Source organism: Cygnus olor, chromosome 3 (assembly GCF_009769625.2).
Source record: "Cygnus olor isolate bCygOlo1 chromosome 3, bCygOlo1.pri.v2, whole genome shotgun sequence".
Lineage (NCBI taxonomy): Eukaryota > Metazoa > Chordata > Aves > Anseriformes > Anatidae > Cygnus > Cygnus olor.
The window spans coordinates 50150833-50177516 of NC_049171.1; the positions used below are offsets into that span (position 1 = coordinate 50150833).

The window sequence follows — 26684 nt, forward strand, 5'->3', positions numbered from 1 at the left end:
CCTGGCTGGGTTTTGGGAGCGGGCAGCCCAGGCTGTGTTTAGCAGTGCTGCTCCTTACACCCATGTGGCTGCTCTGTGCCCAACAGGTTAAAAAAATCCCTTTTGCTAAGGAGAAAGCACTGCTTCCGACTGTTGTACTTCTACTATTTCTGGCATTACCTCTGCTACTGAAACTGGAGGAAACAGGAAGCCTTGCCTGTGAGCACCCTCCCTCCTAAGCCTTTATAAATGTAAGCAAAAACAGGTTCTTCCCCTGTCTCTTGAGGGTTTTCTCTCTAACCTAGTCAAAGCTGCGGGTTTTCAACAACAGCTGTTCTCCACCCCAAAGCCCTCCTCATGTCTGCAGCTTGCCACGAAAGCCAGGAGGTGACCTGTAGGACTTTGGCCAGAGAGATTTTCTCCTGTTGCCATTTTGGGCTTGTGCCACCACGCAGCTGAGCAAAGCACGGCTCATCCCACCTTAGGGCTGGATGAGTAACGTTATAGCAACCACAAACAAACACAATGAGAAAATTCCCCCTTTGTGAGAAGCCCTGCTTGAAAGTGGAATGGGAAAAAAAACACACAAGGGGAGTAGGTAGCTCAACTAAAAATAACCTCAACCCATTGGCAAGTAGCATTTCTTCTGGGCCCCGCATTGCGATTTGCCTGGATGCCATTCTCAAGGAGTGTGGAACTCAAGCAAGAGGAAGCTGGTTATGTACTGTTCATCTGCACTACTGATGTGCCACCAGGTTTCCAAAAACTGATTACAGTTTGTAGCTTTTTGCTTCTTCAGAAGGCACAAAGTGGGTGACACCTGGAGCTCTTTGGCTCAGCCTTGGTTTTCTACTAGGCCTTAGAGCTTCTTTCCTGAAGGTGGCTGTGTGTCAGCTGAAGTGGCAGCGTACCTGTCACAGAGTCCTCCCACTCCTTGCTTTTATCTGTGCCGCTATTTGCACAGGAGTCTGCCAGGCTGTGCTGTGTCCTGGTTGGCTTCACCCTCCGGGGGTCATGGACTGCTCTTTTTGCCTGTCTGTCTGTCTCTACTACACACATCCCTGCTGCTACCTTCCTTGGTAACTCGTCTTTTAGGCATTCCTAAAAGTAGCCAGACAGCTGAGTAATCTCTCCTACATAAAAGAGGGAGAACTTGAATTTGTTCAAATATCAAATATTGTGATTATAAGTGGGAAGTCCTCTTACTCTTATTTTCCTCTGCTGGGAAGGGCAGAAGCTTTGTCTCATGCATCCAGGCAGGGATGCTGCCCCCAACTTGCAAAGGGCCCAAATCAGCCCAAACCAAAGACAAACAAAGACTCTTTACGTACTTGGCAGCTCCTGGCAGGGGACAAGGGCAAGGCTGGCAGAAGGTGGGCACTCCTCTGACAATGTCACTGATGAAGCCGTCCGGACATTGATCGCAGTGCTCTCCTGTTGTGTTTCTCTGGCAGTCCTTCAGTGAAAAGAGAGAGAGTGATGAAAGTCAGATGAAGGTACTGCCTAGTTCAGAAAGAAATCATTTAGCTGAACACCTGGACAAACAGAATAGGGGCTGAAGCCAGACCCCAATCCTTCAAGGAACTGAAGGATGAAACCAGACCCAGTATTAGCTAGTATTGCTACAAATAAAAATGCTCTAAATGATCACACTGGCCAGCCAGCGAGTGTTGGCAAGGTGCAGGACAGGACAAAACAGACATACGTGTGTGCCAGGTGCTGGAGCAGAAACAGCACTGGCTGCTCTCAGAGATGCCATAGGTACTCAAGTGTAGCGGTCAGCTTTGCTGAGTTGTAAGTGCCAGCAGGAAAGATCCCTTTTGCTGCTATCAAACCAACAAGAAAAATGTCTGCTGGTAAATGCTGTCAACAGATTTCAGTCTAGGCAGGTTTCAGCGAGGCTGCTCCTTGGGCTTGATGACTGGAAAAGAGCATCAGGGGAATCTGCAGGCAAATGGTGGCTAATACACCATGTAGCTCTGATGCTTTTCTCCTGAGATGAAATGTGTTACACTATTAAGGGATGCCATGTTCTCATCTTAAAGGAGGTCTGTTTAATGGTGGGAAGAAGTGGGAGCCTAACGTATTTCTTTCTCATGCCAAACTGCATTTGCAGTGGCTTTTTTATAAAATACAGAGCAACTGCACAAAATGTCACTCACTTTCAAAGCAAATTTTATCTCTGCAGTCTGATATTTCTGAGGAAATATAATTCCCCATGCAGAGGCAAATCAGCCACTGGTTAATATTTTTGGAGTTCTATGACAATAAATCAAGCTATGGTAACTTATACAGAATATTTATTTGAAAATATTTCATGATGCTGGGTAGAAAATTGTGCCTCTCAGATAACATTTTCAATCACACACACACACAGAGCAGTCAAATTTCTCTGTAAACGACACCAAATGGAATTCAGAGGTTCTGCATGCCCAAATAAGCATTTTTATATCATTTAATTTAAAAATGGTTACACACAGATGTGACAGGTTACGTGGGCTTTCCCCTATACACATGGCAATGCTCCTGCCTTGATTTCAGCAAAATACCCAGAAGCTGCCATTGAAAAAACACAACTCTCCAAATTCTAATTGTCTTGCTGAATTGCTTTTCAAAGAGTAGGAAAGGTGCACAGAAGCACTTTTCTTTCTTGCAAATGTGCAATGAGTTTTGCAATACCCCTGAATCAGAACTCTCCAATGACACCACTTCGCACTGATACAGTATGGATGCAAATAGCTATGAAAGGCAAGCAAAGGGCCACGTCCATGGCAGAAGTGTGCAGAGCACTACTCTGTGCAGTGCATATTTGCTGTAGTTTTGGGTTCATGTCCTTGATTCTCTCCTCTTCAGACCTGCAAACAGCAGATTATGGAAGCTATAGACTGATGAATGTAATTTCCATCCCTGGTAAGATGACAGCATCTGTAATGAAGAAGAAGGTCTCTGAGTGTGCAACTAAGCACCATCTGAGTCAGGGAGTCCTGCTTCACTAACCTGCTGTATAACGGTGCAAATAAGCAAGAGTATGAAGGGGATCCAGAGGACATTTATGGACTTTCAAAAAAGTCAACTAAATTGTCAGAGGACTTGAAGAATATTTCTTTTACTAATTGAAATCTGGTAAAGTCTAGGAAGCAAAGGGTCAGATGTAATGGTCACTTTTCAGAATGGGGAAGAGTCACTATCTAGATCACTTAAGCTTTGGTCTTGAGACCAGTTTTGTTCTGTATTCACCAGTGGCTTATGAATAGAGACTGAAAATGTTAGGGCTGTTCAGAGGGAGATAAAGGCTGACAGGAGAGGGTATTTGACGTATGTAAAATAACAGAGATGGGAAATAAACTGAATGCAGGACAATTGTTCACTCAAAATCTGTAGTACAGGAGAAGAGGGACACTCAGTAAAATTATTAGGAGACTTCACTTTTAGGAGGTTTCACTTTAAAAGGTACTTCTTTATCCAGAAGATAAGAAACTTCTGCAACTTGCTGCCAGGAGGCGACAGTTTTTGCAGGGGTGAAAATTTCCAAGAGAGATTCATGGGGAATGTGTTCATAAATTAACACTAAGAGGATTCAGGCTGTATGTATGCTATGTGTGTATGTATGTATGTATATTAATGTTCCTTAATATAGCAGCTGTGGGTGCTGGTGGAGTATGAAGCCAAGAGACCTCAGAAACAGGCCAGGCTGGGTGTTATCCCCAAACAATATGTCCTGTTGTCACCATGGGAGACCCAATGTTGACTGCAGAGACCTTCGGTCAGGCCCTGCAAGGGGACCTCTTGTGTGGTGCTCAGAGTTGGTGCAGGTTCTAGGAAATGACTGTGGTGCCCCAGTTTCTCCTCCAGTAGTCATTTAATCCCATTGCAGAAGTCTCCGAGCTGTCAGCAGCTGGTGGTGTCTGAAAGAACCGGGAAGTTGTGCGTCAGATTTCGGGAGCGCTGGCGGTGTTTCACGCTGGGTTCTGTGGGCAGAGCTCCTCTAGTAGCACCAAGCTGGGGGTAGGTGAGCTTAGCTTACTGATGTCCTGCTGAGCCAAGACCCTACAGATCTGGAACTCACTTTCTACTCCAACCATAGAGTGTGCTTTGAATAAAACAGTATGAGGAAAGAGGGATGAGATTAGGGAAGATGTTTAATGAAAACAAATAGTTGTGTTTCACTTTTACATACATGCATTGCTACATGAGTTTTGTATCCCAATATTAAAAGTTTGGTTTAGTGGCAGAATTCTGCCCTGGCAACACTGATGATTTTTTTTCATAATCTTGTGTGCCAATATCATCAATCTCCATTGAAAAACATCATTTTAGTAAAAGACAATCACTCTTGCCAGAGTGCATCTGATGTTTTTTTAGCCAATCTTCTTTTTGAATCTCATTTGATTTGAATCTCATTAAAGTCCCCCAGTTAGCACTTATTAATTTAGTTCAGACCTCTTTTGATTCAAGGAGGATTCAAGGCTTGTGTTGTTGCATTTTTCTAGTCATACAGAACCTACTGCACAGCAATCATTTATTTCTACAAAGCCAGAAAGCCATTTGACCAGAGAACTCTACATCAGGTAGAATATGATAAGGAAAAAAGAAAAAGGCCAGCCTCTTTCTCCATGGATCTTTAAATGAATTAGACACAAATAGTTGCAGAGCATAAAGTGGTTTTTCATAGTAATATTTGATGTAAAGAGAGTATTTACTATGCACAAAACCAGAAAGTTCTTTTAACAAAAGGGCTCTAAAATGAGAAAAGAAAGAAATTTTGACTCAGACAAGGGGGAGGAAAGAAGCCTGGTGAGAGCAGAGAAGCCGAGAGGAGTAAACAAGGGCAGAGCTACGGGCAGCCACTGTGGAGATGTCCAGCTCTTGCACTCTATTCCTGCAAGAGTGCACGAACCACAAGGCTGCTGTGACACGTGGTGTGAGACAAGAGGCAGTGGAAGGCTAACACCATTTAAAAAATAGCTCGTGTTTGTCATTATTCAATGCACATGCAATTTTAATGCACCACAAGAAAGAGATGAGAGTGTGGGCATTGAGAGCTCAAAGAGAAAGAAGGATCCTGTATCTAAAGTGCTGACAGAGGCCTCAGGTGGGCTGCATTCAATTGCAGCCTTCGTCATGCTCTTTATTTTCCCTCTGAGCAATTCACATCACCTCTCTTGGCCTCAGCTCCCCAGACAACATGTGGGTACTAGCAGAATAAATCCATTACTGGTTTCCAGAGCTCAGACACTTTTGGGATGATAACAGCAGGGCAGCAGGGTAGCCAATGCTGCTCCTTAAATCTGCAGTGCTTTTCAACTTCTAAACTGAAGGGAAGTGCTAAAAGGCCCTTTTACCCCAAAGAACATCGTAGATGAGTGCTGGAGACACTTTTGAGATTTTTCTCTAGTGATTATGTCGAAGTGTCGTTATCTTATTTAACAAATCAGCACTCCTGTGGATATTTAGAATTACAGTTTTAAAGTGATAAAAGGTGTCCTTTTATGTTTTATTTTGTGTTATCTTGGCATCTCCAACAAAGCTACTGACTACAGTAAGCCTATGAGACATCGCTGAAGGAGGGAGGATACCCTCCCTGCAGCTCACGAGGGATTCTCAGCGCTAAGTGGGGTTGGTTTTGTAGTTTGAGAAAAATGTTTTGCTTCTGAACTGGCCACTTTTGACTGAGAAATAATCATGGGATAAAAAATGGAATTCCAATTAGCATTCTTTGAGACACTGGATATTAAAGTGCTTTGTTGTAAGAATTACAAGGGGTATTCTTGGTGCAAGTATTCATACCTGTTTTAGAATGAAAGGCATCATTTACAGTAGGTGTCATAAATCTGACTGTGTGTGTGATTGTTCACAGCCTTTTCTGTCTCAGTGGTTTGTTCAAAGGAATTCACAAAATTGTGAAACATGTTTAGTAATATTCATGTCTATTTTTTTTCAAATAAAGCAACTCAGTATACTTTTTTTTTGTTTGTTTGTTTCCTTTGAAAGACAAGGAAAATTGAAGTAAAGATCTCTAGAAAATTGTCATTTGATATGTCTCTTAGGACATCAAGCACTGAAGCTAGCAGAAAATTGCTGCCTGTCTGCACAGAACAGAGTGAGACATGGTACAGTTCACAAAAACAGACAGAGCTGTGCAGTGAAAAGTATTGCAACAAAGCTATAAAATACTTTTTTTTTTTTTTTCTGGTAAACTATGTTTGGAATTTACATTAAGCTAAAGGTCTGTGCTGAATTCTTTCCATATGCCCATGTTAATACAGCCTTTATTTTCATAAAGCAAAAGTAGGCAGAGGTGTCCTTTTTCCTTGGACAATTCAGTTTCAGAGGAAGTAATCTGATGTAATAACAGCCTGGCTTCTGAAAGCTTCTATACGAGGATATAACACACCATCATTCATCCGTCATTATGCCAGCAGCAACGTGTCATATGACAGAGTGGCTGGATTGTATTTTCCTGTGTTAGAAAATGCCTTAGTTTGACCTTTGCTGGTCACACTGCTCTGGTCTCATGGAGCGTCATCAGTCAGGGTGAGCATTTCTACTTTGCCCTTACTGTAACCATCTGTACTCCACATATTTGCACATGAAAAGGTGCTGTGGGGGGAGTGATTGTCATCACTGAGCTCCTGCACTTCTCTGCTTGGAAAGCAAAACCAGAATTGCTGTTCTGAGATCACGGAGCACTTAGTGTGATGCAGTTCTGCTCTGTAAATATGCTTGTGCAGAAATAATATTGAAGAGTTTGTTGATTCTCTTCAGGCAGGACAAGTAAAATTATAATTTGTCCCCCCAAAAGACAAACATGCTTTTCTGCAAATGAACATTACTAAAAGTCTAAGATGTGGGAATCTGTTCCACCTTAACTTAGGATCCTGAAGAGAGAAGAGCTCTTTTTAATGGTCTTCAGAGGCACTGGCTTCATTAAATGTGCCATTTAGACAATTACTTTAGGAAGGTTATTTCCTTGAAAGGCTAACACAGTGCAATTTAGGCAGGCTGTACCTGCCTAGGTGCCACAGGTAACAGATAGATGACAAATTTTCTGTACCCTCTAGAGTTAAAGGAGAAAGACAGGACCTAGCACAGAATGATGCAGGGCACCCCTGTTAGGCACCTAATACGGGATGGTATGGAGGCTCTCCAGGTCAACAAAAGTTAATATCCAGCCCTGCTTCTAGTGAGGCTAGTAAAGTGAACAAAATACTACTTCAAATAAAATAAACCCTAAAAAGATTATCTGTGAAATCTGGAAGTACCCTCAAACCTCGGTTAGGAATTCTGAATATTACTTTGCAGATGAAAGCAGTCATTGTTACAAGATAGCAAGAACTGATTTATTTTTTTTCTCCCTTATTTCTTGTTCTTCTTAGAGGCAGTTTTGTAGCAATTGTTAATGTAGAAAGATTGTATGGGAATAAATAAATTATATGTGTAGAGTGATGAAATTGGTTTATATTACTGTCCAGTCTGTCTGTATTTATTGCTAGGCCAGTAGAGATTGGCCTGAGGTATAGTATCTGGATGCAGATTTAAAATTCTCCATATCTGTGACATGCCCTCCTATCTGAGGTTACAGAGCTGCGTAGTAGTGCCCATGCCAGCATGCCAAAGCTCATTGCTGTCCCAAAATAATAATAGTAAAAAAAGTACTTCAGCATAATGACTTGAAAGCCATGAGATTTACGTGTTTTATCTTTTTCATCTTTAAGGTTTATGATTTCATCCTTCTCTCTCCAGCCACTGTGGGTGAGCTGCAGTTAGCTTTCAAAATTTCATGGAAGAGATGAGGCAGTAAAAAGAAACACTAAATGTTGTGTAACCTCTACGTGTAACGTAAAGACAGCTGACCACCTGAAATAATGAGAATAGCAACAAAACTCAGCTCTGAAACTTGTCTGGTGTGGGTCATTATAGCCCATCTATGTCAAAGTTTTGGTTTGTAGATCTTGTCCTGTACTGAGTAAAGTGGGAGTTCATGTCTTGCCAAAAACATTTGGCTCTCTACTTTCTCCATCCATCACTTACCTTAGCTTAGTGTGAGAGCAAGGGCAGCACTTCCTTGCAGTCTTGGTCTGGCTTCCTACAAGCCTCTTGAAGAGGCTGTGCAGGGAAAGTGATCGCGTTAGTGTCGTTGTTGCAAGTTTTCAATAGTAAAACTGTTAGGACAGCAAATATTCTGTGTTAAAACAGAGCCAAGGGGTAGGGAAATTTCTCCATCTGAGGCACTGAGACTATTAGCACTGGCACTTCTGACAAGTGTGTACAAAAACCCTCTGGACAAGGGCTGCATTTCAACACCAGACTGTTGTTCTTGTTAGCTTTCCAAAGGTGTATCACCTTGGGCACTATAGATAGATGCAGTCCATCTTTAAAGAAGGAAATAGTGAGCTGTAAGCTGCAAGGCTCTTCATGAAGCCAGGAGTACCTAATAAGCTGGAGAGTTCTGCTAGCTCCCTGTGGTTTTGTGGTCGTGCTTGATGGATGTTTGTAGATCCACTGGCGGATCTCCAGACCTGCCTTGGCAATCATGTGGAACATATTATCCTCTCAGGCAGAACTGCCAAATTGGTTCCAACCTTTCCACTCAGATGTAAACCCAAACACTTAAACACAAATCACTTACACGACAATACATTCTATTGTCAAGAATTCCATAAAAGGCTGGAAAGGATACCAGAGAATTTATCCTCTCCATCATTATGATCCTTTGGCCTTTCTTGTTCTGAAAATGGTCTTTATCTACTTATATATCTATCGATCCATCTATTTATTTTTGTGTACTCTTTGGATACCTTATATACATACCGATCAAATATATGTAGCAGAGGATAACATAGCACTTGAAGTTTTGTAGGTAGGCACACACAAGCTGTAATGTTCTCTCCAGACTTACTGTTCCTGCTCTGTGTGCCTTTATGCATTTATGAAGATCTAACCACAGAATAATATTTACCCTCCATTAATAGCAGTAACCACTTTCTGTGGTTATTGCACACTGATAACTCAGTCCAACAAAAATTTTGTCAGGATATCCAACTTTACAATTTTTTAATCCTTTCAGACTGCCAATTCATTTCGCTGTGTTCTTCTGAAGTCACTGTCATAGTACTGTGCCACCTCAAGTGACTTCCTTCCTAATGTAATGCAAAATTTTTAATATCGTAAAACCTGCCTATGTTGCTAATGGCATATAGTATTAGAGCTCATTGTTTTAGGCAAGCTTTTTCATCTCTGTATGCCACTCATTTCAGAGATGATCATCATGGCTGCTGTGATGTTTTGCTCAGTTTTCAAGTCATTTGAAGCCTGCTGCCATGGCTGAATTTTCAACAGCTGATCCCTCAACAAAGACACTAAAGAAATAGCCCAGCTGTGGATTGTTGGTGGGGTAGGGTCTGGAGGTGGTGAAAGAGGCAAAATGTTCCCCTCATATCTTCAGATCTTACTGACAGTAAACCTCATTGCTTGGGCTTTATGCAGGAGAAATGCACATCACTCTATCTGCAGACTGCAACTTGTAGTTGTTATAGTTTGACCCAGTTATCACATATATGAATGTTTCCAAAATCAAAAGCTACATGGTCCTACAAGTGACTTCCTTTTCCTCTTTTAGCTAGGGTTGAGAAGGTTAAAATACTATTAAAATATCAAAGTCTAAAATCAATACAAAAAATTAATGTTTCTTCCCCTATCAGCCTTACATGCATTACCAGATAATGTATTTGAAATGAAGTATTATTTGACATCTGTATTATATTATATCACAAATGGAGTTTACACTGTGCTGACTGCTCTTCTAACACTTGGGCACACTAAAAAATGGGCTGAGTGGCTCTGCAGTTATAATCACAGGATGACGTGATTGATTTCTGTACCAGTTTTATGTGGACATCTATCCAAGAAAGGCTCTTTGCAATAATTTCTTCTGTCTAGTTACCCAATGAGATTGTTGATTCATTGATTATATCATTTGATAGGCTTTTAGAGACAAATGGGTTGGATTTACACTCTATGAATAAGCTGAGAGAAATTTTAAAACAGGACCAGATGATAGATACTTATGTCAGCAGGAATTAAGGATGTGAGTACTTTACCCTAAGGCTTCATTGATAGCAGTTTAATTTTATTTGATTTCAAATTGAGGGCAGAGGCCAATGAAAATTTCATTAATTTGTATGCAGTGGGAACTACATTCACTGAACTGATTTGGGGGATTTGCATAATATGAAGGTCTTAGAGCATTGTATGGAATCTGACCCTTACATTTCATCCCTTTTGAAGTAGGGTACTTTTTCATTTTCATAATGCCTGAAGCTTGTTCATTTATCCAGCTCTTACAGCTTAGTTATTATTTAAACAACAATAAAAAATAATTATCCACCCACAGAATACAATGTTATTATTATTTTCATGTTGTCTCCCATCATTGTTAGCAGAATTAACTTATATATATATATATAAACACTTAAATCATTCAATTGTGTGAATAAACATGCAAACATAAAACTTTTTAACTTTGCTGAACATCAGTTCATCTAAAAATCTTCTGCTAAGGCTGTTCATTAACATCTATAACACAGGTTAGAGTAACCTGGGTTGCCACTGGGGAGTCTGTGATAAAACTTCAGAACAGAGTTGCATGTTAGAAGCAGGGAGATAACAGGTTTATATGGATATAAATGCAGGTCAACAACAACAATAGTGAAGGATATGAACAGAATCTCTCTCTCTCTCTCTCTCATCTCTATTTCCTTCCTTCCTTCCTTCCTTCCTTCCTTCCTTCCTTCCTTCCTCCCTCCCTCCCTCCCTCAGCATTTCAAAAATTAACAGAATGCAGAAAGTCTTATGTCTAACTATCAGGTGTGGTGGTTACCACTTCAACATTCATTGGAATAATTTGCCTAAAAATTAAAGAGGGAGAAACCAGTGGACTCTCATTACCATGTGGTCCTATCTATTCCCTGAAATTCCCAGCCATACAGATGCCTACTGCTCTCTGGCCCAAGCTCAGCCCACAGAACACTTTGGTCAGATCCATTCCTGTGCTTCTCAAGAATGGCCCTTAGGGGTGGCTACTTTGACTGCTTATTCTAACACCAATCATGTTCTTAACTGTCAACTCTCTTTTCCCCAAATTATTCATTCATTCATCTAACATGCTTCTGCCTGTTTTAATCCAAATTACATTTTTCTTTCTTTAAGCATTTATTCTCCCAGACTTTCTCAGTCACACTTCGTGGTTTACCAGTTTCACCAGTTGGAAGATTGAAAGATCTTCCCTGGAAATCTCCACATCCTCAGTGAAGTCCTGTTGTTGCAGTCCCCATGGGCATCTCTGGTTCTGTTTTCTTATCATGCCTGAACTTAAATGGCCTGAGCTTAATGGCTTATTAAACCATTCAGAACAGCCATGCAAATGGCTTATTTGAACTCAAGCAGTAAACTGGGCTTTAGCCCTTAGTTTGTTCTTTACTACCTGATCAAGTCAGGGAGTTTAGTATCCTAGAGAAACATCAGTCAGGAATATACAGATCCTTTGAGATTATTTCCTGATGATACAGCAACTTTTTTTTTCTTTCTCTCCAGCTCTTGATATCAGTCTCATTTTGTGTAGAAGACAGGAAGCAAGTCTTCTGTTGTGTTTGTAAACTGAGGATATAATCACTTTCCTACCTCATATATTCTACTCCAGAAACTCTTTGGTTACCAGAGTCATGAGAAGCAGACATTTGCTAAGCTGTCCCTCTTGTTCTCAAGTTTTCCATCAGAAACTTCCTCTTGTCATTTTCCCATGCACAGAAGTCATGTGCATGTGAAAGAGAATAGCTGGGAATGCCTCACAATGTAAAACCATTTAAAAAATTTAATGTTAACCAATTAGTCCAATATGTGTTCTGCAGAAACTAGCCGATCCTATGCACACTACAGTGGCCAAGCCATAATAATTATTCCTGGGCTGAACAGCTGCACTGTCTTCCTCCCATGGGAATGGAAATGGAAATATTCCATGGAGCATGGCACTGTGTATAGCTATAACTGAAAACTTGGTAGAAGCTGCAGCAATGCAAAGTATGTGAATATTATAAGGCCATTTTACAAAGAGACAAACTGAGGGCAAAGGTTTATGACTTGTCAAAAGTAACACAATAAATCCATGGCAAAGACTGGAGCTCTGGGATCTATACAAACCTGTAAAGAGTATACTAATGCCTAGCTCTCGCTATGTGGTTCAGATACATTACAGTATTAACTTCCAACCTTTCTTTACCATATTACTGCTCTGATTACCCATTAGTAATTGGAGTTGGTTTTACTGCCCTGAATTTTGCTCTGGAGCTACAAGCGATCAACTACTAATGCAACTCACAGCTTTTTGTCTGAGCTGATAATGAGTGAGACCGAACATATGGGAAATTGTAATACTACCTTGGAGTTCAACATGCTCTTCCCTTGGTGTATTATTTCAACCTCCTCACGTTGTTCCTTCACAGCAGGAGGCTGCCATGAAGCAGAATTACTATGGGTAACACATGTGTATACACTCACAGGGGTCACTCACCATTGTAAATTGTTTATATGATATACAGCACTGTATTCATAAGAGGGAGAATGAAATGTGTTTGAATTTATGCATTTTTCTCTGGGGGGACACAAACTCTTTCCACACTTCTAATGGACTAAACATTTTCCCCAGCATACTAACTCTCACAAATACTGCATGCAAAAAAGTGTTTTGAATCTGCAGAGATAATTAGAGTGAGAATGAAATTTGGCTATGATAATCTCATTATTGTTTTCATCTTGGCCCTGACCTTCAGCAAAAAGCTCCCATGGGACAGTTTTTGCTTTATATTGAAACTGAGCATTGGTGGCATTGATGTTAATAGTAGAGTCAGACCATGGCCCACAGTTTCTTGGGTTTGCCTGGGAAATATTTCTTTCATGTGAAGCCTCATGCAAGAGCAAAAAGAAGGTGAAAAGGTTCATGTTATCAGAAAAAAGATACAAAAACTAGTGCTGTCATTCCATGAGGGAGTGGCCGAGGAACTCCTTACCACACAGATTCCCGATCCATCAAGGCATCTGTTTGCATTGCCATTACAGTTGCAAGGAGAGCATTTTCCTGAGCTGGTACGGTAAAATCCTTCTTGGCATCCCTGCAACAAGAGAATAAAAATAAAGTATTTCCTATGCCTGTGTATTCTGAGAGTTAGGTTTGGCAGGGGAAAGCATGAGGCAGGGGAAAGCGAGAACTACAACTGTCAGGTCTCCCGCGAGCACACTCCACAACCCTATCGCAGCAGACTACACACACTGCTGAACTCCGGTCTGTTCTTATGCTCCCTGCCCTGGTGCTTGCTTTTTGCCTCACGATGTTTAAGCTGCCAGCACCCCTGCCTGTGTGCTGCCCCTGATCAGCACTGGGTGCCGGCAGTGTGGGGTTGGGGGGTGGGCTGCCAGGTTCCTACTGCATTTTGTGTTAGAGGATGGGTTAACTAGAAGTTACTGATCATTATTCAGTAAAGAAGGTATATTCATAGGAAAAGAATCGCTTTTACTTAAAGACAAAAATAAAATGAGAGAGGATTGCTTTTGCATCTATTATGTGTAACTTCTTGTTCTCCACTGAGGAACTTCCATCTTAGAGCAAAGTTGGTGAGACATGAAGAAGCTGATCTCAGGAGCAACCTCTGTTGCTCAGGCAGTGCCTGCTCACCCTCTGTAGCAGTCTCCCTGCATCACACAGATGATGTTAGATCCACGCAGACTCATGAACTTTTGGATCTTAAAGCTCTTACTCTTGCATAACTCTTGCAGTGTTGTTGCAGAGCTTCTGTGAAGGCCCCAGCGTATCATTCAGATCTTCAGAAATTATTTACCACACCCTCTTTTTGCTAGCACTTAAAGAGATATAATCGTCAGAGCCTGAGGTACACTTGGCTCTCCTGAAATATCTTTTGTAGCTGACTACACAATGCTTTCTGTGTTCTGAGGTCACTTGCTCTTGAAAAAAGTAGGAAATTCAAGCAAACCAGAAGGTCATGATCTTACATAATTTGCATGTGCACAAGGTATGACACTTATTATTTATTATACTGGTCTAATCAGGATTGGATTTCCTCTGAATCTTCCTCTTCCTCATCTTCCTAGGTTGCCATGAAATAAAGGGTGATTTCTTTTCTGCACTGGGCCTTTGCACGCCCACTCTGAGCTATGACAAGAACAACAAGACTACAATATTCATTCAGTGCTGCTCAGTGTTATGTCCACTGGCTGCAAAAGCTAGCCTGTGAGTGGCACTGCTCACTGGCCTGCTGGTGGCTGGGGCTAGTGAACTTAGCTCCATTGCTTCTGGGACCTGAGCTCGTATGCCTGCGTTGTGCTACAGATACAGTTGTGGGACACTGGGCAGCAAAAGCCAGCAATCCCGAGGTTCATCTCTGTGAGAGTTTCCACTCTCAAGGGTGGATAGATGCTTTTATCCAGTTGGATGAGCTGCTCATTTATGAAATAACATATCTTATGAGATGACTAACAACAAGCTTTAAAAAACAGGCTTACAAATGAATCACTAATCCAATCTTATCCCAGAGAGCTCTGAGGAGCTGAGATGAACATAAATGGAAAACTCAGTTGCCTTTAATATTCTTACACACCATTTTTTATCCGGCTTGCTTTGGAAACACTTCCTTAGATAATAGCTCCTCGGAGGAAAAGCCTTCATCCATATCCACTTTGGGACATCAGAAATACTATCTGTTTGCACTGCTTGTTTCAGTTGTTTAGTCTTAACACAGAACTGTAGGACTGGCTCCCACTAGACTAAGGATTTCAGCTGAATGATTACGCCACACACTGTGGAAGGCAGACAATTATTTTCTAAATTGAAAACAGATTCGTTTCCCAGTGTCTTTCTTGGCAATATTTCTCTCCACCCATACAGTTCTAAGGCATGTTATGTTCTCCTATGCCCTTCAGCTGGTGGGTGGTCCTAGCTGGTCCACTAGTGTCTGTCCAAAAGCTTTCTTGGTTTTGCAGGTCTAAGCAAAATCCTTTTTCACATATGATGATGAATATGGACAATGGAAATGTATGAGTATATGCAAAGGTGTCTGTGCAAATGCTTCAGGTGGCCATAAATCTAATATCCTATAAACTTCAGCAAAGGGTACGTCTGTACTGCAGTCACAAGCAAGCTTTTATCTAGTTCACTCACAACAGTAGCAAGTTAGGTGTAGTTCAGCCCAGCATCAGTGGTTCCAGCTATATGGCCAGATTTGCATGGCTGCCACTGGAGCCTGCTGGAAACCAGCTTACCCCCTACTCTCAGCAGACGCACTTCTCAGCCCCTTGAGACATCTACCTTAGTCTGGGATGTGTCTGCTGTTGTGGCTGTCAGACCCCCTCTTGAGAATGAGAGGTAGGCTCCTAAGTCACCTGGGTAACTTCTGACAATATTATCTCCCTATAACTCCTCAGTTCATCACAACAGCTTGGAAGGTGCTGATGCTCACTATTTTAATGTACTATTTTAAACCCTGGGTTGCATCAATTTAAACCAGAAATGAGGTATTAACAATCAATACTATGAGGGAGATGGGAATGGGAGGAAAATTGGATACAGTTGTTTGCTTGGGGTTCAGAAATTTTCTCAGGCATTCTCAATTATTCTGATATATTTTTGTTGCTCCTTGCCCTACTAGTGATAATGGAGTGATCTGTTAGTTGTTCCAGGGCGTGAGCCAACATCATATTTATAAAAAGAAGTGTTAGAGTGTTGAGCTAATTGAGGGATTCAAATGGCTGAATGTTCTGGGAGCACAAAATAATTGCATACAAAGCACAAAGAGCTCTGGAACAAAATGGAAATATCCTCCCCAAAAAATTGTTATGTAGACAATTGAGTGAGGAACATATCCATCTACTGTCTGTTTCTGAATGCTGAAGACAATCAGTAGGCCAAAATGCTAGGTCTGCATTAGCAATTACATCTTTGTAATTATTATGTGTATATATATATTTTTTTCTTTTTTCCCCAAGGGGACAATGTTTATTCCAGTTGAAGCCGAAAAGTCCAATCTAATGTGGATGTTGCTGAGCTCTTGAAAATCTTTTATACCCATAGTGCATTTAATTTTCTCCCCCCCTTGCACTTGGCTTTCATTATTACATTTCTTAAAAACAAGAACCAGCTGCAGTGTTGCAAGTGCTGTGGAGTCCCTAGTCATGCACTGTTGCTTTAAACCCTTCTGATGGTATGGGTGCAAGATGGGACTGAAGATGGAAGGCAGTCTAGATACACAGGGTTATGAGTTTGCTCCCATTTATATTGAAGCAGTTCTACCAATTTGGTTGGTTGCAGCTGCTCTTGATCTGCACCTGAGCAGCTGAGTGCAGTACCAGGTCCCCATTCCTTCCACACTGCCAGCTAGCAACACTGGTGCAGCCACACTGGGGTAGGCATGCTTGTTGTGACCCTGTCTCTTCTGCATTGCTTTTCCCAAAAGAGTGCTGTGCTGGTAAATATGCACAGAGTGTTCTCTGTGGTTACATCTGCCTTAGCCAACTAAAGAAAGGACAGGGCATGGTTTCAGACAGTGGCTTATGAACATCCATGCTGACTGCTGGTTCATTTTCTGCCTTGACTTTGCTCTTTGACAGATTGCTCTTTTCCTGACAATGTCCAGGCACAGCTCAGAGCATGGCATCTCTTAGGACATGTTCCCATGAGGCAACATGTCTGGGACTGCTCTTTTTTGGGCAAACACAGACGGAGTTTAAGCATGTGGACATGTGCTGTGTTATGCTACTCGACTAGGAGGTCCCCAGACTGCTTTATTCAGTAATTCAGATGTAGCTATTGACTCTGCATCAATGGTAAGAAAACATGTCATGTCTCTTTAGTTAGTACTGGAACTTGTGACTTTCCTGTGAACATATAAAAGCACAAAGGGTCTCTTTCTTCTGCAGTAAAAGGCTCCTTGGATCCTCACCAGTGTTTGTTAATTCCAGAACTTTTTCTTGAGTGCTGGGGTACACAGAGAGAGGTGGGTTCAGGGTTAAATGATCTACGTTAAGCAATTTCAGCCTTTGTTATATTCCTCATACTCATGACTTCGAGTCTTGGACCAGGGGCCTCCTTGCATCTGACCCAGAACAAAACCAGAAGCAAAAGATGGTGCATGCCTCCAGGACCATTGTAAAAGAGGATACAGATGGTTCTCTGGGGGCACTGAAGCTGAAGAACAGCACTCAAAGTAGCAGTCACATATTGTCACATCAGCTGTCAAGTCACTGCTAAGTCTAGTGTTGCCTGAGACTTGGTTTTAACTGGCTAGGAGTGTTACTCGCTTTGCTACTAGAGATAGAGTTAAAAGGCATGCTGCTTTCCAGGTCTGAGAAGGATCCTCTGTAGGCTGCATGAATGTTCAGACCTGAAGGCAAGGATAAAACACTATGGTGTTAGTAGATTTTCACATTAAAAGTCAATTCAGGGTAGTGAAACTGAATGCAGCCTGGTCACATTTAAATTGTATAAACTCACAGGCCTATGATGAAATTAAAATTACCTTAATTAACTAATATCCTAGACCTATGAAAGTACAAACAATTTCAATCCTTTGTCATAAACACTCGTATTTTATGTACAACAGTGATTTTTTTATTCTATGAGGCAAAAATGCACTTTTTTTTGTTTCTCGCAACCCCTCACATTACTTCTTCATATGTCAAGAGGCTAGACAAATGATTGTAGCATGAGAAGAGAAGAGAAGAGAAGCTACTTCAACATTATCAAGCTTTGCCCCAGAACCTAGGGAAAAGAAAAGAGAAAAATGTTACTCCTGTGATATAAGGAGATACAGGCATAGCATCATCTATTGAAACCTGTCAGAATCAGAGATGCGAGTAAATAAAGCACATTTTCATTGCATTGATGAAAAGAATCAGACAAATTGAGCAGAGTGATGGATTCTTCTATTCTTGACAGCGTCACATCAAGAGGTAATGTTTTTTCTGGTTAGTAGGGTTTAGCTAAACAGAAGTTTAGGATTCAACATAACACTGATTCTGTGAAACTATCTTTGGCTATACAGGGGTGAATGAACACTGTAAATATCCTTCACCCATTTTAAGATCTGTGGGTCTGTATGTAATAGAGACCAATCTGCTGTACAAAAAGTACAAAAGTACATGGCATTGCCATGGAAACAATAGCCATCTGCTCTCTGGGGACATTTCTCAACCCAACCCAAACATGCTTGCTTTTGTTTATTTTATATATCCTTTTTTTTTTTTTTTTTTTTTTTATTTAGAATTGGCAGCCACAGTACTGGAGCCTTTTTGAAGGTTGTTTGCTTAGGCCAACTTGAGATAAATAGCCTACTGCCCTTCCTAAAAATAAAGACGTTTTCCTGTTTGAATATCTTCTGGTACTTTTATTTCTTTAATTATTTTTTTTTAATTAGAGAATTACACAAACAGCTCTGAGAAAGTAGTCCTCTACTGTACACTTGATTTGATGTTATTCCAAATTTCTCTGGTTTCTTCAGAATAGGTAGGACTCTTTTCTAAAGAGATTCCTGGTCTTTGTCACCTACAATAGAATCTTCCTGCTCAGAAATGCTCAATCCCTAGCTAAGCCAAATTTTCAGCATTCAGCAGGTCCCACCTGGCTTGTCTGTGTCAGCAATGAAGACAGGCCCAGGCTGATCCTCAGAGGACCTCCTTGCCCCAGGTGCATTTCTGTGCTAGTACAGCTGTGGCCGTGTGAGTGTAGGGCCGTCCTGGCCCGCAACCTTCACAGCTGAGCAGCAGGACTGCGTGTTTAGGAAGCCCAAACCACAGCAGGCTAGGAGTCAGCAGTTTGGAGACATCCACATGGGAAGAAGCCAGCTAGACTTCCTTTGTGTGTTTTAATTCCTTTTACATGAAAATGTGTCTAAAGTAGGTCAGCTGCGCCTGTTGATCGCTCCTGACTGCGAAGGGAGACTTGCAAAGCTAGCTCAGGTGTATCACCCTGAATCACCCAAGCAATTTTTTTGCTACATTTGAGTTTGCTTGATTCTGGCCAGTTCAGAGTATGATCTTGGGATGTTTCCCTTCATCAAGGTTGTCTCTCTTCTGATATTTACTACTAGCTTTCAAAGGGAGCTCTGTTATATTACCCTGCCCTGGTGCTACCTTCTCCATTGAACACTTGTGTGTTCAAAAATCTGCAAATAAAATATATGCTAACACCTTTGGTAAATCTAGAATTTTTATGAAGAGCTTTAAAATACCTCCAGACATTTGGTATCTGGGAATTGTTCTTATTGCTGCTAGTAACTCTGTCCCATCTCAACTGGATGGCTTTGGAGAGCATTGAACATATTTAAGAAATAAATCTGTAAGCAATTATTATTAAGAGTTTGTATTGTCATCTGAGATACTCCGTGCTCACTGCAAACAGGGACTTTTGTTCTAAGACATGGCTGTGAGATACAAGATTATCCCATTTTACAGAGAGCAAAACTGATCCCTGGCATCATGTGAAGGCTGTCACATTCATTCCCAGCTCAAGCCTCAATTGAACATTTTGGATGCATCTGGGAAGAAGAATTTTAAATTGTTGTGAGTGACTCGGACAATCTGCGGAGCTTGTGGCTGGCAGCTCCTTGAAGCATGACCCCATTCTAAGGACAGCTTCTGGCTCCCTCCAAAAGGCACACTTCTTACTGCAATAAAAATACTGCTTGGCCAAACTGGTATGTAGGTAAACAAAGGGTTTGACCCCTGGAGATCCTAGCTCTAAACCACTCTGGGTAGGCATAAATTGTACAGCTTATCATATTTGGAAAGCATTAACTACAAAGCACTCTTTTTTACCTCATACAGAGTCTACTTAGGGTGTTTCATTCAGCAAGGAAGTACTGAGGGCACCAACATGACTTCTACATCTGCTTCTCAGATCAAAGCATAATTAACGTCCAGTACTTTTAAATATGGACTTTTAAAAATCCAGACTGCAAATTGCAGGCTGATGGACATTTGACCATTCCTTGTTCCTTGGGAGCAGAATAACAGACGTTTCAAATTCCTCAGGTCAAAGACATGTTATTCATGAGTGTAGACACAAAGATTTAGTTCTTCAGTCTGCTGGGAAACTTCATGCAAACAGAAAGAGCTGCAATGACACTGTGCCCCACTGTCCTGACCTTCCTGCCTTTAGTGACCTGCAGGAGAAATCCCTTTCCATTTGTTGCCAAAAAACAAAATCTGACAGTTGTACTGTATACAATGTGTGCAACTGCAGCTCGGTGCCAACATATGCTACTGGTGAGCAAAACTCTCAGGAACCCTGGGCTTTTTGTCCTCTTACACAGCTACCATGCACTTTTACAGATCACAGGCAAGGTGCTTAGCCACTGAATGCTATATTTTGGTTCGAGCATTCTGCATGCATAGTTTTTAGGAGTGTCTTGTGGCTGGAGAGGGTTTCAACTCTGTGTGAGTACATGGGGATGGGCAAGGGTTAACTGTTGGGAAAAGGTACAGCTATATTTGCTCTGCAGGATCCTGGTGTTGACACAGCCAAGCTCATTGCTGCCTTGGTCTCAGAGTCACCGGATGGACCTGCAAGGTCACTAGAAAACTTACAAACTGTGCTTGTTGTGTAGGATTAGCAGACAGAAAAGTCTGCATGCATTTCTGTCTTTTACAAATAGACATCTGTGCTGGGCCAATCTGAGGTTGCATTTACCAGATTAATAGGATGTTTATAAGTTAATGCTCTTTTAAATTGTCTACACAGACAATTTTTTAAGTTATTGAGATGGAGCCCTGTTTCTTGCAGGGCATTAACTGCCAAAAACTTTTATCCCCATCTTATGTCTTACCCAGCTGGTACTCTGCCCAACCAAGCAATGTGTGATACTCCAGTGTATCTCAGCTCAGACTTTTCCACTCTTGTGGGTGGGGAATTCACTGGCACTAGCTCACCTGCTCTGGCTTTGGGTGCTGGAAACATTTTTGTACCAAATATCCCCTACAGCTGAAAATACAGTTAACTAAGTTTTGGGATGAATTTGGCTGATACAAAACAGAACTATGCTGTCTTTTTCTGTCCCCAGGAGACAATATGCATTTTACAGGTAAGTAACTCATGGAAGTTATCTGAACAGTGTGTATCATCAGGTAATCTGTCTTTCCTGTTTTGCCTAGTTAACAACAAAAGACTGTCTTGCTGGACTTCATAAGTTGGATATCTATATATATATATCACTGAACCCAGCAACAGATGCTGCCAAACACCTCTGTATGATCAGACTCCTGATTCCTGTTTTCTGAAAGGGCAGGGAAGTCAGTGATAGCTTCATGAAAACAGTACTTTTAATATTATTTGGTACTTTTAACATTATTTATTATTATGTCACCGTTCCTCTTCCTCACAGCTTTTACACCCTTCTGCTCTGCGCACAAATATTAGACTGTTCACAAGATAACTGACAGTGTGAAATCAAGAAATGCAGAACAAAATTGATAAATTTTCTCCTGTAACAACTTCTACAGGATAAGCTTGAGAGGATGGTCTCTACCTCTCAGTAGCTGAAAATGGTCAAAGTATCAGACAATTGTATTTAAACTTTTTCATTTTTGTTACTCCTCTAGCCTGCTGAAAGGATCCATCTTTACAACTACATTTGATGTAACTATGTGTAGGCCATGTACACAATGGATATGATGGAATTGAATCCTATGTGAACTGTATGACTTGGGGTAAAATTTCTCTAAATTTTCTCTGCTTTATTTTGTTCAGATTTTTGAGGGCAGGACAGAGAAAATATTTCTACAAGGTATCTTTGGGCTCTTTATATAAAAGTATTTGATGGTGGTTATAGTATTCTCCTAACCATCATTCATTGTCCTGTGGCTTTTTTACATTCATATCTATACAGCAACTAATCATTTGTTTCTCAATTTCTTCTAGCTCTCAGGTCCCCCAAATTTGTACAGATTTCAGTTTGCAAAAGGAGAAAGAATATTCTTATGGATAGAGTTGTGTAGCTTCAAGTTTCCTCAAAAGCTTGGTGATTACTTGTAGCTTTGAGGGGTTTGCTGCAGACAGCTTTTTCCAGTAGGTCTGTTTATTTATAGTGAGACATTCATTAAATCCATGGCTCCTTAGTTTATATTTATAGCACACATTCACTCTAGTTTTTATTTATAGGATACCTTTTAATTCTGTCTGTATTATGTATCTCTCTTGTTGGCAATGAGTCTTGAATGTCACTTAAACAGTCTTACAGTAAATGCCAACCAGATGAGATGGTCTCTCATTGGCCCTTCTTGGGGGAGGCCTCTTTACTTTTCTTGGCCTGTTTCTATTAATGGTACATCAGAACATTACGTTTATGGGTTGTGGATCTCCATTTGGCCCCCATCAGTTCCCACAGCCCTTCTGCTGCTACCTTGTTCTCTGCTCATGTCCTTCTGGTCTGGATTTCCATTCATCCTGTTATTCCTCTTCCCCGCTTGGCATTTCCCCGCACCTGGTTCTAGTCACTCATCAACTTCATGACATGCCCTCCACCTCTAGTCTACTAATACCTTCACAGTGATAGTTTCATTATATTAAGTCTGAAATTAACACAAGGCAAAAATACTGCTTCTCTCCGAACAGTTGAGAAACTTGTCACCTTGTTTTGGTGCACGGACTCCATTGTTCCTAACTATGTTCATAAAGACATCGAGACCCAGGAATACACATTATTCTGCTCATCTCTTGTGTGATCATTCACATCAGTCTTTCTTTCATTTTTTCAATATGTGAAACGGAACAATGACAATAGTCCTCTTTGGAAAGGGCTTTGTTGTATTCTGATGGAAGAACTACATAATAGCTATATTTCAATAATATGAATTATTACTATTTGCACCATTGGTTTCAGGATGTTTTTTAATTCTCTTCCCGGGTGCACCTCATTTGTTGGATCAAGGTAAGCTTTTCTGCTTTTGCACAATATGCACAACTGGTAAATGTATTACAGAGTTTCATGCTTCCTTGAGTTGGTGTCAATCCCAGGATGGTAAAACCAAAGAAAATGGTCTGCAGAACTTCCATTAGCTCTAGTTTTCACAAAATGAAGAACCTCTGTGTACCCAATGTAATCCATGATAGTAAAACAAGTCACTTCTTTTAAGAAAACTGGTCAGAACCACTAGGAATAACGAATATCCCCTCATGGGCAGACAGTTCCATGGTGATGACTTGTTTCCAATATCTGCAGTGATTATAAAGTGGTTGCCAGTCCAACGACTTCCGGTCTTTTTAATCCTTCAATGAAAGAACATTTTTGGTTTCCAACTAAACAATCATGCTTCAAAATTATTTGCTTACTTAGACGGCACTGCTTGGCATTGTGCCGTCTTTCTTTCCCATTTTTTGTCTCCATCCTTTGCAAGGGATAGACCACACTCTGGTATTTGAGGACAACTTTTATGAGTGACCTGCAAGGATTTACTGCCAGAGCATACCAGATATATGAAAAGGATTAGTCAAATGGAGTAGGGAGAAAGAGAAATTATTTGTGTTAAAATTTCACAAGAAAAATTGCAATTAACTTTGTAGGAGAGCTTTTAAGATATTTAGGGAATTTCTGTATTCTTCACTTCACTGTCTTTGTGCTTGAACCTATAAATCCCTATGTAGTGACATTTCAGAGGGATCTTGGTCTTTCTCTGCAGAATGAGGCTCTCAGAAGTTAGTAACCAACCAACTGGCCAAACCCATTGGCCAGACATATTCTATCATCAAACTCAGTGTAGAGAGAGATGGACAGAAATCCTGCTCTACACTGCATGACTTTCTAATGTGTAGACAAAAGCAGACATCTGCTCTGCAATTTTATTTCTTCTCTGTTGTCTTTTCCTAAATTTATCTGAGCTTTGAAGTCTTACAATCCTAGAGAATTAAAAACAAACAAGATTGCTCACCGGCTTCCCCGAGGCCTCCAGGCACTATTTATAATTTCTATAAGCTTTCATTACCTCTGGTCCACAGTATCAAATTATTCTGAACTAGAAAGGTCACATTCTAAGTATTATTATTGGTGAAAATAATTTGGTGTGTGACATCATAGCCTAGCAGTTAATTGCCCCTTTTAATAGGACACTACAGCTGTTAGATAACTTCATGCAAAAACTCACTCTATTGTATTTGCCATTTCAAAAACCTCATACAAATTAATTCTTTGAACTTTCAAATTTATTTTGAAAATTATAAACATTTCTGAGAGGAACCCATTTTTTAGCTTAGTCTCCAAATCAATATTCATGATAGATTTTATAATGAATGCTCTGGTGTAGTACAGCAAATTCCTGCATTATCTTCAATTTCTGACATTGTTACCAATGAAAGAATTTCTTCCAGTGCTCCACTGATGCTGCAAATCAGAAATTAACCAGAAGTTGATGAAGAGTTTTGGGCATAATGCTGGTAATCTTTTTTTATCTACTTATCTTGACAGGTATCTAAATTCTAATTACATTTAACAAGATTACAAACTAAAGCAATTATGTGAATTACAAAATAAAAAACTTTCCATTTTATTTAGCTTGCAAATGTAAAAGCAAATTATTTCTTGCTGAAAGCCAAAGTAAAACCCCAACATTGTTGGATATTCTCATATCTTAAATTAAATTCTAACATATGATAGGTTCAATGAAAATTAAGGCCTCACTGGGCAAGTGAATCTAATAATGGGGTTTTCTAGGTAAATGATATGAAATTCTCATTAAAACTGCAGTGGTGTCTTTTTATGAACCTCAGCAATTTGAACCTTCAAACATTAAAAAAAAAAAAAGCAGTGACACTAATTTTGAATCCATAATCTTTTTCAGTAAATGAACTGTTCAGTGAATGATGAAAGAAATGAAGCCTTATTTTCTATTACTAGTGTCCTTTCCCTTGTCCCTTTTGCATGGATCTCAGCATCGTTCATTTTGTCTGTGTCCTCAAGATGTCCCCACCTGAGAACACAGTGCAAGGGCTGGTCTGCAGACATGCATGCCATATCTGGCCAGTCTGCAGCTGCTAAAGAAAACATCTAATAAGTGAATTTAGTCTGATTTTCAAGCCAAACAAGAAAGACTATAAAATCTCCATCATTTATATATATAGAAGAGTTTAGATTTCCTCAAAATTTACAGAAAATAATATGTTTTCTTTAAGGAAGACAGGACAAGTCTTTAACTTAATAACAGACAATTTGAAAACTTTGCTTGCTGGCTTATCCCTGACAATTGGGAATATTTATGTGTCACCTGAAGAGTTATCAGCTCATGAGCTTCTAAAGTAGATATTATTTTTGATGATAATAAAGACCAGATTATTGTGCTGACAGAAACTGTCTTCCCAGAGTTTTAGACAAAAAGCTCAGTGATGGCAAAAACTAAAACTAACAAGACTGAAGGCAGTTGCTCTGACTGTAGGTAGCATCCTGTTGGCAGAGGGGATACAGAACAAAAGTTACTTCTATTTCTCCCTGTTTCATTGTGGAGCTTGGAGCTGGAGGAAGAGGGAATATGGGTCGTTGCCCATGGGTAATGTCCAAACCAATAAGCAAAGAAGAGAATAGGGAACAGGCCAAAATCAGAGGGAGATCCTCTCTGTGCCCACTGACACTGCGTTCATGTTCCTTGAGTGGGCTTGTGCATGCCTCTGTTGTAACTGTGACAGAGCAACTGTGACTCCTGAAAAAACAGGCAAAAGCTGAAAGCCAGATGGCTTTATGTAGAGCAACAACATTGTCTATTACCTTAACTAAGTAATTGTATTTAACTATTAAAAATTTCCTGTGCTGAAAATATTTCCAGGCTGTTACCCCTTCCCCAGTCTGAGTGGAAAACAAAATGCCATTCAGCAACATAGATGGGGTTGGATCCAACATAAACATTTCTCAGCTAGGCATTCTCCATAGAAGTGCGTAGTCATTTTTTCCATATACAGTGGGAAAGACAAAACCTCTGCTTAAAAGGCATTCTTCTTGAAAAAGGGGAAGGGCTAAAATGTTTTAGCTGCCTGCAGGCTGGCTAAGGATGGGAGATTAACACCATTCTCCACTCTAATGTAATTATTACTACAGCTCCTAAGTAAAAATATTGCTGTTACAGATGCTTATTCTTGCAAATAGAAAATCTGCAGCTGGAAATGTTGTTATTTGATTTTCTTCTTTCAAACAAAATGCCTAGTTTATTCAAGGAAAATGATTTGGAAGAAAATAGATAAATAATTTTGCTTTGTTTCCCCATTAACCACTGTCCACCTTGTCCCCATAAAACACTCACATAAATGTGCTGTATGAGTCCTGCTTTGTTCACCTGAGTCCCCCAAATAAAGGGGACAAAATCAATTGTCAAATGACAGCAGCCCCAGAGAGATTTCCAGATAGACACAAAATTTTTGAAGGGATAAAATAATAAAAATGGTCCTTAAAACGTACTACTGCACTTATACTACTGCAAATGTTAAATCTGCTATGGTAAACCTGAGGGAGGTGGTCATGGGTGACTGAAGTGCACAAACCCCTTCTGAGGGATTTGTCTGGACCTTCAGCACCTGCCCACCTCTCCCAGGAGCACCTCTGCCAGGCACTGGTGCTCCCCAATTCTTGCCAACACTCAGTGGTAGCTTTCCTAGGGCACCCAAGACTGTAGACATA

At 40.5% G+C, this 26684-nt stretch overlaps 1 protein-coding gene across 2 annotated transcripts in view; it reads right to left on the bottom strand.

Annotated features, from left to right (window-relative positions):
- LAMA4 (laminin subunit alpha 4) overlaps window positions 1–26684 on the bottom strand; it is a 97899-nt gene that overhangs the window by 62947 nt on the left and 8268 nt on the right. For both annotated transcript variants that reach the window (XM_040552536.1, XM_040552537.1), the window contains exons 2-3: window positions 13041–13142; window positions 1311–1435 (exon numbers count right to left, since the gene is read on the bottom strand). In XM_040552536.1, coding sequence (XP_040408470.1) covers window positions 1311–1435; window positions 13041–13142 — 227 coding nt within the window. The remainder of the gene's footprint in view (window positions 1–1310; window positions 1436–13040; window positions 13143–26684) is intronic.